Source organism: Notamacropus eugenii, chromosome 2 (genome assembly GCF_028372415.1).
Source record: "Notamacropus eugenii isolate mMacEug1 chromosome 2, mMacEug1.pri_v2, whole genome shotgun sequence".
Lineage (NCBI taxonomy): Eukaryota > Metazoa > Chordata > Mammalia > Diprotodontia > Macropodidae > Notamacropus > Notamacropus eugenii.
In genome coordinates, this window is record NC_092873.1 from 232,472,965 (window position 1) to 232,485,929 (window position 12,965).

The window sequence follows — 12,965 nt, forward strand, 5'->3', positions numbered from 1 at the left end:
ATGGTATGTGGTTTGTATGAATTCACAGACCATGTAGAGGGGAGAATAAGATGAAGTAGCAATTGTCAGTTGGTTGAAATGTGAAGTTTGTGATTTGTCCCATTTTACTTTGCATTGAAAGATCACACACTTAGAGCTGGAAGAGATGTTTGAGGGAATGAGGTCCAGAAAAGTTGTGACTTGTCTAAAATCACACAGGTAGTAAGTTTCAGAATTGGGATTCGGTGCTCTGTCTCCAAATCCAGTATGCTTTCCCCTTACACCTCACTGCCTCCTCGTTTGTGTGTGTATGAATGTATATTTTTAAAAATTCTTCCTAGAATGTAAACTACTTGGGATGCAGGAAACAGTGCCCTGCATAAAGTCAGCAATTAATAAATGTTTGGATTTTAAGATTGAAGGCTTGTGATTTGCTCGTGTGCTTCTTCAAGTCATCATGCTTGTTCAAAAAGACTACTCATTTCCATTTTCTTGATTTGGGTTATCTATTTTCATCTGTCATTATGTGGAAATGTGAAAAGAATAATTTAAGCAATTTCTCAGTGAAATCTGATCTTTTAAATTGTTGATTAAATACTGATTGTGCATAAATGCAGCATTGAACTCCAGGCACAGAGATGCTCAGACTACATTGGTCTTTGGCTGTTGTTGACAGCAATATTCACGGTTGTTTCAATATTCCACAAAACAAAATGTCTCCGAATCCAGCAGCTGTTGGCAGTATGCTGATTACCACCCCTAAGAGATAAAGTGTTGAATTGAGGGAGTCTTTTCTTCTAACAATCTTCTAACAAATCATTAAGAACTCTCTCTCTGTCTGTCTCTCTCCTTTAAAGTTTCAAAGTTCTTTCACATGATATCATCTCATTTGCTTCCTCACAATAACTTTATGAAAGGCAAATATTATTATCCACATTTGCAGAGGAGGAAATCAAGTTTTCCAAGACAAATAGTAAATAGTGAAGCCAGGAATAGCACTCTGGTAATTAAAAATGATATCATTATATAGAGTACTATTATGTATTATAGTATCAATATATATTATCATTATTTTTATTATAATTAGCATGCATATTGCACTTTAAGGTTTGCAGAGGTCTTTGCGTATGTTATCTCATTTGATCCTTAAGTAGCCCTGAGATTTAAGCCTTATTATCATCCCCATTTTGCAGATGAGGAATCTGATTTGCCCAGGGTCACATAGCAGGTAAGTGTCTGAGACAGGATTCAAACTCCAATTTCCCCTGACTACCACCCCCAGCACTTTGTCCACTATGCTACCTAACTGCCTGGAAACTGTCCTCAGGAGTCAGGACGCCTATGTTCCTATGCTATCTCACACACTAGCTATGAATGACCATGAATAAATCATTTCTCAAAACCCCACTTTCCTCATATTAAAAATGGGATTAATAAGACAGGTGGTACTACCTCCGGTTGTTAGGAAGAAAGTGCTTTGGAACTTCCAAGCATTTTACCGGTATGAGTTAAAACAAGAATAATATTTATTATAATGTAATATATAACAATATATTACATTATTATAATACATTGTTACATCTCTCCAAGCATTTGACCATCACTGGAAGAACTCTTCAAAATATGAAAATGTTGTTGAATTCATCCCATCTCATTCTGTCTATTTGCAGGGAAGATGAAAGACCGACTCCCAGAGTTGCTGGAGTTATCCAGGCAGTATGACCAACAGTTTCCTGAAGGAGAGAGTGAAGAGGACTTTGCCCAGGAGAATATTATATTTGAGACAGACTACATCCTGGAATCTTTGTACAAAGACATCCGAGACATCCAGACAGAGAACCATCTGCTGACCGTGGACGTCAAGCGTCTGGGCAAGCAGAACGCCCGCTTCCTCACCTCCATGCGCCGCCTCAGCAGCATCAAGCGGGACACTAACTCCATCGCGAAGGACATCAAAGCCCGAGGAGAAGCCATCCATAAGAAGCTCCAGAGCATGAAAGCTTTCAGCGAGACTGCGGAGGAGAAGCACGGCGCCAATTCCGCCATGGCCCGAATCGCCAAGGCCCAGTACAACGCTCTCACTCGGGCTTTCCAGGAGGCCATGCACGACTACAACCGAGCCGAGATGAACCAGAGGGAGAACTGCAAGATCCGTATTCAGCGGCAGCTGGAGATCATGGGCAAAGAGGTCTCCGGGGCTCAGATAGAAGAGATGTGCGAGCAAGGCAAGTGGGACGTCTTCTCCGAGAACCTCCTGGCCGATGTGAAAGGCGCCCGCTCGGCCCTGAACGAGATCGAGAGCAGGCACAAAGAGCTGGTGAAACTGGAGAGCCGCATCCGCGAGGTGCACGACCTCTTCCTCCAGATGGCTTTGCTCGTGGAAGAGCAGGGCGACATCCTGGATGTCATAGAGCTGAACGTGGAAAAGGTCCAGAGCTACACAGGCGAGGCGAAAGCTCACGTGAAGAAAGCGGCGGAGTACAAGAAGAAGAACCCTTGTCGGACACTTTGCTGCTGCTGCTGTCGGTGCCTCGAATGAGACGGACGTGCCTGGAGCCCCCGGGACCCCATCACCGCCAGCTGACTGTGACTAGAGTATGCTGAATGGACACATTTGGAGCAAGACTTTTACAGGTTTCGGAACAAAAATGAGTTGGACCTTCCTCACCGGGACCTCGGGAACGGGTGTTGGTCATCTTTGTATCTCTCTCTCAAACGGAAGCAGCAGCAGCAGCAGAAGAAGAAGACTGGGCTAAGTTGTTCGGTTCCACCTCCTCTCTATGGATGCTGTCAAAGTTTTCATCAATTAAAAAACCAGATTTGCTATAATACTAACTCTCATTAGCTCTGTGTGGAGTGTAACCAAAGTGCTTTCATTCTTTTTATGGAAAATAGAGTCAGGAACAACATTCTTATCCCCGGAAAGTTAGTGTTATAAGCATTTTTCTCAGCGGGGGAAGGAAGTCCAATTATGGGTCCACTAAAATTATGAGGTTTCCTAGTCATTTGATCATGGTCAAATAGACTGGTTCCAATAGAACTGAAAAAGTAAACTACTTCCTCACATAACTAGATGCTGGAATGCTCTTGGGACCTGGTCCTTAAGAATTTAATTCACTTGGAAACAGAGAGAAAATGTAAAATTGTTTGTTTTTCTCCCTTGCTGAATAGAGTTTTGTTTGTTTGGGTTTTTTTTAAGTCCAACCCAGACAACTTCCCGGCCTAATCCTTATTATTGTATTAAACATGCATTAGTTCCTTGTTTCTATTCTGTTGGAGATCATTTTGGGGAGAGTTTTCCAATATTTTTAAGCACAGAAGATTGAACAGGTACAAAGCACTTGGATTACAGCACCCATGTTTTTAGATGTCTGTATATATTAAACAAACATAAAGTTCATTTTTTAACTTGTCAGTTTTATGCACACATGAATATCCTGGCACATACAAGAGTAGAACATTAGTATTCACTGTTGTTTGTACATAAGTGCTAAGCCAGATCACTTCCCTTCAGATTTATGAATATCCCTTATTAAAAATAAATACTAGATAGATCCCAGTACTTTAAGAAGGCCTCCCATTCTCACCTCTCTTCTGAGTTGTTTTGGTTTAAAAATTCTTCCTCTGTCCTGTAAAACCTACCAAAAACTTCATTTGGGAACCCTTTGTACTGATTCTGTTTGGCAAAGATAGGTGAAAAGGGCCAGAAAGATGTGCAGAGCAAAACATACCAGCACTAATTCAAAAATGTCTTAGGACAGATGACAAGCAATTAGCCACAGCTAATTCTTTCTTTTAACCCCATGGTAGGCTAGAAAGAGTCCTAGCCTGGAAGTGAGGATAGCTAAGGGATTAGATCTTGCTCTATCTCTTCAGTGTTTGTAACATTGGCCAATTCACCGCTCTTAGTTCCAGTATCCTCATCTGTAAAATAATGGGTTCTATAATATATGAAAATCATAGCTATAAAAGGCAAATTATTATCTATTATAAGGAATTAATGAGGACATTAAAGACCTAAATGATCTCTTGAGTACTTACCATCTGTCAGATTTTATTAATTTAACTTATTCTGTTTCATTTGGGCCATTCCTTCTCTCATGGAATTTAGAACGATCTGTGAAATTCAAACATTTAGGAATTTAGGGTATTTTAAAGGAGAACTATTTACTAACTTTTTGTTACAAGCCTTTTAAAGTACTAATTATAGTTTTTCCCTATATTTTTGTGTCACATCCTTTTAAACCTCACCCCCAAGTAATTTTATCTATTATTATAAATTAAAATTTACTGAGTTAGACTCCGTGCCTAGGAGAAAGTTGTTAGAGAAAACTCACATTGAAAACCGAAATTATTTCATATGAGGATATCTTGTCTCTTCCCAGCCTTGTAATGAGCTGAAATATAAAACTTTTACCAGTAACCAAAATCACCAGGTAGTGGATATTGTATTCCATTAACAGTGATCCAACCCACGTTAACCATCTGCCCTGCCCTCTTTCCAATTCTGCAGCTCCCTCTCAAACCAGGTCAAGGCTAAGTCATTCAGTTCTCCAAGGAATAGATTCTTAGGACAACTCAGATAAAAAGGGGATAAAAAGATGGAGTATTTATTTATAGCTCCTTCAACTGGTTTTTTTGAGCTTTGTGACCTTGTGGGCAAGAGCTCTTTGTTATTTTAATAGTTAATCCCTAGGGGAAACAGGATTTTGATTCTCGTCATCTCCATGGTTATTACTGTTTCCCTGGGTTCAAATCCCAGATCTGCTTTCTACTTGTGTGATCCTGCTTTTGTGAACAAGCTACAGATCTCATTTTAGGCTCTTAACCTTCCTGGGCCTGGTTTCCTTATATGTAAAATAAGGGAGTAGGACTAGGTGAAGGCTCTTCCAGTTCTAAAACTAAGATTCCCTTCTCAGTAACTGGACTATTACTAACTTAAGACTATAATTTGAGATAGTTATTCAATTTTCTGTCCCTTCACTTTTTTGTACATATGTATTTTTATGAATAATTTGTATGAAAACCTAATGAAAAGTAAGCCTTATTTATATCACTCCATATTCGTTCCAAACTTTATGTCACTACAGGTAGTTTTACACAGTTGTAATTAGTGTTTACAATTCTGCTTTTTTTACTTAACATTATTTTATTTACCTCTTTCTGTATATTGATATTATTTGCATTCTTGCATTTTTAATAGGTACATAATATTTCATAGTTTGCATATTGTCTTAATATAAAATATTTGGGTTGTTTCTGACATTTTACTCTTACAAATAGAATTGCTATAAACATCTTTGCATAAATTACATTTATTTTCTTTAGATTATTTCCTTTATTAATACTTTGATGTCTCATCATGGTATGATATCTTCTGAGGCTATAATAGCATAGAATTAACTATGTCAGGTTCTTACAAATTGCAAAGAATTGGGGGGTGGGCCAGGCAATGGATTGTATTTGACATCCAATGTAAGAGCCAACAGGTCCATATGCAGTAGACCACTGATTGATCAATTCTGTTTGTCCAGAATTCTAGAGGCGTCCAGGTTCAGAGTTCTATATATAGTCCAGAGTTCTATAGTTATCTATAGGTGGAAAGAGTAGCTATATAAGATCCTTAAAGAACTGAACTATTTATTGAATTACAGGGTCAAAGAATATGAGGTTTTCTGTGACTCTACAAAATAATGCCCATTGTTTTCTAGAAACATTGGGCCAATTTACATGCCACCAGGATCTCTGTACCCATTTTGAGTCAAAATTGCTTTAATCCATTTCCTTTGTCATTAATGAGTCTGTTCTTTCTTTTGTGGGAAGATCCTCATTCACAAGTTAGAAAAAGAAATTCTCTATCATTTACAGTGTTATATTTTATATGACATAGGGGCAGTTACTATATCTAAAGAATATCAGCTAGGGAAGAACTATTCATATGTTTTATTTAAGGTTATACTTAGCCATTTTGTAGTATTTTTGTGACTCTGAGCAAGGAATTCAACCTTTTTGGGTCTCAGTTTCCTTATCTATAAAATGAAAAGAGTGGACTAGAATCAGAAGTTCTTAATCTGGAGGCACATGAACTTTAAAAAAATATTTTGATAACTATTTCAATATACTCAGTTTCCTTTGTAATTCTGTGTATTTAATTTTATGCATCTAAAAACACTAGTCTAAGAGGGGTGTTCATAGGCTTCAGGAGATGCCAAAGGGATCAATTACAGAAAAAAAGTTAAAAATCCTTGACCTAAAATACCTTATGAGTGTGGAAAGGTCAGAGATCCCTGGGCAAAATGATCTCCACCAGAGTGAATGTGGCTGGTACTGGGGAAGCTTCCACATTAGAGAGTTCAAGAAAGAGGGCACAGGAAAGAGATGGAGCTTGGTCAATTGTTTGATCAGATAGTGCCTAGGGCCAAGATGAAATGGGAGGTACCTACTGAGCAGTATTATACTTTATGTTCTGATGAGGCTTCTTAAAAAAACACAACCAACTAGCCTCTTAACTGATTGTAAACACAGGTGTACATGAAGTTATAGAATGCTATTGTAATCATTCTGTTAATGTTCACTTATTCTTTCTGTGACTTAGCATTCCTTTCTTTGAGTAGGAATAAACCACTTATCTCATGTTTTCCAAACACTCCAAAAAAAAAAATGAGACCAGATAATCTCTTAAAGTTGGGTTTCACTCTAAATGGGGTGATCTTCTCAACTTACATAATTGCCTAGGAAAAAGCTTTGGTCAGATTAACAGGCCTGAATAAAAGGAAAATACACTTGTATGTTACAAGTATACCTGAATTTCACACATCTCAAATGGATAAATAGAATAAAGCCTACATTTTAATTCATTCAGAGAATTGGTTGCAATTACATTTAGAAAGTGTAGGACTTTTTTGCCCTGGGTTTCCAGTTTCTGTAGCTTTGGTAGCCCTTTTATTGGGGATCTTTTTCCCTGAGAGCCTAAAATTAACCCAAGAAGATCAGATATTTTTGGAAAGATAAAAGAGCAGATAGCTCATCTGATAATCCTTCATAAAATGACAGCAGTAGGTCTAGCAAGAATAAGAACATAATTAATTTGTGTATAAGGAACCTTTTTTTTGCAGTGATAAGGATGTTTGTTTGCTTTTCTAATTGCTGTACAAGCTGATCTGTAGAAGCAGGACAATATCCAACTACAGATGAAAAATTAAAGATGAATGGGAATTATTTACTCAATTAAACTCAATAAATTAATGTGGGTTTACTCGAGTACTTCTACTGGAAGTCAGGATCTGTGGAGAACTGGAGGAGGGAGGATTGAAGTTGTAGGAACAAACTACAGACTTCATTCTAGGTGTAAATTAAACGAAAAGAGCGAATTGGCCTTCTCCACATTTTTCTCTGTTCCCATAGGTCTTTTCTCCCTGAATTTAAAAATGAACTGCAGAACTAAGTTGTTGATAAGAAGTTGTTGGGTTTTTTTTTATATAAGAGGAATCTCACTGCCAAAGGCTGGCCACTAAGTCATGAAGTTGTTGGCCATGGCAATGAAAAAAATAGACAGATATAGACACACACACATATGCACATGTGTGTGAATATATCTGTAGACACATATATACAATTCTTGATTTCTGTAAATTCGGATTATGCAAATTCTACTGCCCTATGGGAGGACAGCAGGATCCCTGCCCCCCCCCACACTTTGGGCTTGGGGCAGAAGGGGTGGTAGCATCCCAGGCACTGAAACTTAGGCTGTGAGAAGTATAGAACCCCAGAGGGGGCAGGCCCATGTGGAGCTCTGAGCTCCCCCAGGGGGAGGAGGTCTACAGAATGGGTGCACTTATGGTTAGAACTCTCTCTTTGTATATAATAGGCATGTATATATATACAAATATGCATACACATATATGTATATATACACATATGTCTATATATGTATACACACACTTCATGGCCTCTAGTTCTGTGCATCTTCCATCCCCTTCTGCAGTGATAGTGATTGAATGACAAGAGAGGCACATAAGATGCTAAAATCATAATTTTTAGAAACTTCTGAACATTTAAAAATTTTAAGACAGTTTTATTCATTGAATTGACTGGTTACCCAGTTCACAAGTGCAAGATACCTTGTTCAACAACCAATGAGTTGACTATAGAAGTAAGTTTTTCCTCAGTTGAAGGATGTCTTACAGGTTCTCCTTAGATAAAGGAATTGTGATCCTGTAATTCTTTGTGAGTTGTCAGAATTGGTTTTTTTGTGTATCAAAATGTACAGAAAAGAAAGGGCATTTCAAGGGACATTTATCATTTAATGGAACATTACAGGGCTTCATGATAATCATAAGCAAAAAAAAAACCACCTTGAAATTAGTTGCAGCTAATGAATGTTGGGTCATCTGTTGCAGAAGATGAATAAAGAAATCAGTTCTATGAAAATTCAATAATATTTTTCAAATAACATCAAAGTATACTTTAATATTTGATGTCTTCAATCTAAATATATAGGGGAGAACAAAAATACATTAGAAAGTAAACCTCAGGAAAATAGGAAAACAAAAAATGTCTTATAGACTATATGAGACTAGATTAGCAAAAGCATCAGATTTATACAGTGTATCCCAAGGTTTTACTACAGCTTTATTTTAACATATAATTTAATACACTAAGACTTTGGGGACAGCCTGTATATAATGAATGTTTTCTTCAGAAAATGAAGATGCTGGACTCTGAAAATGCTGAATAGTTTGATACTTCAGTGTATTTTAAATCTCATCTTCTTCCTGTGCTCCTGTGAAATAGATTTCATTGTATCCATGCCTGGAGATGCTTCCCTCTTTTTGCCCATGTTGTCCCATAAACCTTCCATAAGAGATTTACCAAAGTACTGAAGGGTTGTATGAGGGGGTGTCTTTCTCTACATCTCTTTTTATCACATCAGGACTAGAGTGGTAGAAGAGCTGTCCCTCTCAATGAATGGTCAGCTCATCTTTTTTCAAAGTCATACACCAATCTGATATCATCTTTTATGCTGCTTCTATTACACTTATTACTATTTCTGTATTATTATGTTGTAGGCTACTCACATTTACCATGTTCCTCTCTTTTGTTGAATGACTTGTGTCTTTAATAGGATTCAGTTCAATTAGACAAATATATAGTCTACTGAGACTACAGTATTCCATAACTTAGCCATACAACATCCACTGAAAGAATATTGGTGTTAGGAAAGGAGGACTTTTGTTGTAAGGGTCATTGAAAACACTGCACAATTCCTCACAATTTCCCACTAGTCTATACTTGTTGAGCTTTCAGTCCAGCTTATTGTCCATATATGGCATCTGTCCTGGACATATGTACCAATAGATCAGTTTCAGGTGGATTTGTCCATCCAATTGTGGATCAGAGTTGGACAATAGACATTCTTCATTCTTCATCCACTGTTTCTCCACGTGGACAGTTAAGCTGAACTCTTTTGAATTATGATGGCTATTATTTAGGAGACTATACAATGAATAAATGAAACTCTGAATAACATAACCAAAAATGAAATGAATTATGTCTCAACAGACAGGAAATGACTAGTTATTGATGTGGCAGACTTTTCTGAATTGACTGTCTGTACAGAGTCTGATCACTGACTTGCTGGCTCAAAGAGATCAAAGTCAACACCAAAATTGAAAAAAAAAAAGTAAAGAACATACAATTAAAATAGCTCAGTCGGATTTATCTGAACAAGAAATTGGGAAATGAATAAAGAGAGATATCACCATTTTATATGGAAATTTAACTGAAGTAAAGCAATTGCCAAAATGAGAAGTCCAAAAGAGCCTAGTAATGTCTTCAGGCAGCAAACACTTAAGTTTCTGGCTAAATGGTAAGACAAGGTAGCAGAGAGTAACACCAGTACAGATTATAAACTCATTTACAAAGTATAACTGAGGAGGATGGTGAGAGATTTATAAGTAGTATTCCCTCATAAAACAATGAAGCACTAGAAGATGAAATTTACTTGACTGTTTAGGAGGAATATAGTTGGAGTCAGTATTTGGGATGTGACTATTTTATCAAAACAAAATATATCGATGCATTTTTAATATTGAGGAACAATGAAAAGTAAAACAAATGTGCAAAAATCTTGACTTGAGACTCAATCAAACCAAATTAGAGAACATTTAAAGATGAAACAGGAAGGAGGAAGCATGAAAAAATGGAAAAGATCTAGTGATAATGTAACATGAGCTTCTTTGGCACCCCACATTTCAGCCTTCCCTAAAAGTTCTTTACTACTCCCCCAAGAAAGGGTCTCTTGTTTCTGCCATTGGCTCAAGCCCTTACTGATTTTCCCCAAAATTTTAGGAGTCCAATCACCACAATTCTATTTATCCACTTAACAGTCAAATTAACTTTTACAAAGGAATGTTTACTTCAAAGGTACAGGAAGAACAAACATAGCTCTGACATACCACTCCCCCTTACCCAAATGTAGTCTCAAATATTCAAATGAGCCTGTGTTCACAGCTCATCTTTTCCTGCCCATTTTATGCTGCTTTTGTCCACTTCCTCCCAGAAATCTGATACACAGCTGCCAAAGCCATTTTATAAAGTTTAGTTCTGTCCATGTCACCACCCCTACTTAGTAAAGTACAGTGGCTCTGTCTTGCCTCTAAGATCAAATATAAAATGTTACATCTGGCATTTAAAGCTCTTCATTACCTGGCCCCTCCCTACCTTTCCAGTCTTCTCAGATTTCACTCCCCTTTTTAAAATCTATAAGCTAGCCAAATTACCTGCTTCTTCACCCATGACTCTCCTCTCCCATTGATGGAGTGCTTAGGTACACGTGCTTGGGCCCCAATTTTAAAATCAAATTTCTCTTTAAAAAATCACATCTCTCCTTAGCCTCAAAATACTATCCCAGGCAGTTTCTCCCCAGCCCAAGGACACAGCCTGCCCTAGCAACAACCATTATCTCCTTTCCTTCTACAGTAGCCAGCTGCACCTATAGAGCTTCTTAGTCTGAACAAACTGTGCACTGGCTGAATGGGCTGTGTACTGGGTCATAACCACATTTACTGCTCACTGACCAATCATATGTATGTATACTCCCTTACATTTATCTAGTCTAACAATACATTGATGAGAGCAGCCTGGTATTTCTGAGTCAGCCCTGACTATTGGTTGACTTAGTGATGTTTCAGGCCTAAAACAACACCTCCGGGTAGGATCCACCCCAATCCCCCTCCCCACCTTGGGCTATTTCCCAATGAATTTTGGGTAAAATACCTGTGCAATAGATACCCAAAGTGCATGTTCCTTTAAGAACTGACCATTCCTTAACCACTACCTAATCCCACCCCAAAACACCTAGTTAGCATATTTGGCACATGTTTCACTATAAAATATCCTATATAAACTTTACATGTACCCCTCTAAGATTGCAGGATTCCTAAGAACTCTTGCCCATGGAAAAGAGTAATAAATCTTTACCTTGACCTCAACAGTGCTTGAGTCTGTGAATTCTTCTCCAGAAATTCTGCCCCTGGTACCCTGGTCTTTGTGGGGGTTTCACACCCCCCTTCCAGCCCTCATCACCATCTGTAAACTTTTGCATTCCTATTTCCCATGCCTCAAATGCTCTCCCCCTTTTGGAATCCCTGACTTCCTTTAAAACTCAGCCCAATTGTATGACAGAGATTCACAGTTTTACATATGGAGTCACACCCCTAGGCAAGCTTGGTGTACCCTTCAGAAGAACCCTGTAACACTGCATATATGTAGAGGGATGTGGGGAAGAGAAGTAGAGGAGAGAAAGGAGGCAAGAGAGAAAAATTAGGGACTTTGAATGGCAAATGAAAGATCCCTGGGCACATGGGGAGAAGTTGACACCCCAAAATGACAACAAATTCTTACTGCCTGCAACTCCAGGGACAACTAAGAGTGGATTCATAGGATGCAGTCTTTTTCTCCCCAGTTGAGCTGAGATTTCATCTTACTTCAGCCTCCAGATTCTGAGTCTTGTATGTTCTGTCACCTAATCTATACAACTTCCCTGATTACAATTTTACTTCTTGCTTTGATCAATGTTTGTGCACTATCTGTGATTGTCTTTTGTGTTATGAGGATATGGTGGGAGGAGAAGTTAAACATGCCAAGATTAAGTAAATTGTGAAACTCCTTGCCTGGGCATAACTACTACCTGCCCCAAATGGCCAGAAAATATACTTTTATTTTGATTCTCCACCTAAAAAGAATTATATCCTAGACATAGCTCAAGTGTATTAGATAGATATAATTCTAGCCCCAAAACCCTCTGACAGGTGGGGGAAAACAAGTGATTTCCCAACCATGGTCATGGTCTTACTCTCTATGAAGGTAGAACTACAATCCACCTAAGCATAAGGATTCAGGATTTATAAGTTTTGGTTAGACAGAACCAACCTATCACTGTTACACATATAATCCTCATTTTCTTTCTATTTTGTATATGGAAATGTTTGTTCTCTCTCTCTACCTCTCTGTCTCTCTCTCACTCTCTCCATCCCTCCCCCCCTCCCCCCTCCTCCTCCCCAGAGTGGATCTTTTCTGATCCATCCAGATGTTAACGCCATTCCCTTTAAGGTCTATTTTTAATCTTGTATATTCTGATATATATATGTATATATGTGTACATATACATCTATAATCCTGTATATTCTGATATGTGTGTATATATGTATGTATGTATGTATGTATGTGTCTTGTCTCCCCATTAGAAATTACTGATTGATTTCCTTTGTATTCCTAGGGCTGATCACAGACCTAGTACATAGTAAGTGCTCAATGCGTGTTTGTTGATTGATTTACTGAGTAAAATGAGAATGCTGTAGTAAATGAAATCATGTGAGGAAAAGTTGGATTTTAGCTTTCTATCTTGACAATATACCTCTTTATTTTGTTGTTCAGTCATTTCAGTTGCGTCTAACCCATCATGACCACATTTGGAGTTTTCTTGG

General features: G+C 38.0%; 1 protein-coding gene across 8 annotated transcripts in view; it reads left to right on the plus strand.

Moving 5' to 3' along the window:
• Nucleotides 1-12,918, plus strand: part of STX11 (syntaxin 11) — a 96,233-nt gene extending 83,315 nt beyond the window's left edge. For all 8 annotated transcript variants that reach the window (XM_072643519.1, XM_072643520.1, XM_072643521.1 and 5 more), the window contains one exon: nucleotides 1,650-12,918. In XM_072643519.1, the coding sequence (XP_072499620.1) occupies nucleotides 1,650-2,518 (869 nt within the window). In that variant the 3' untranslated portion in view covers nucleotides 2,519-12,918. The remainder of the gene's footprint in view (nucleotides 1-1,649) is intronic.
• The last annotated feature ends 47 nt before the right edge of the window (nucleotides 12,919-12,965 follow it).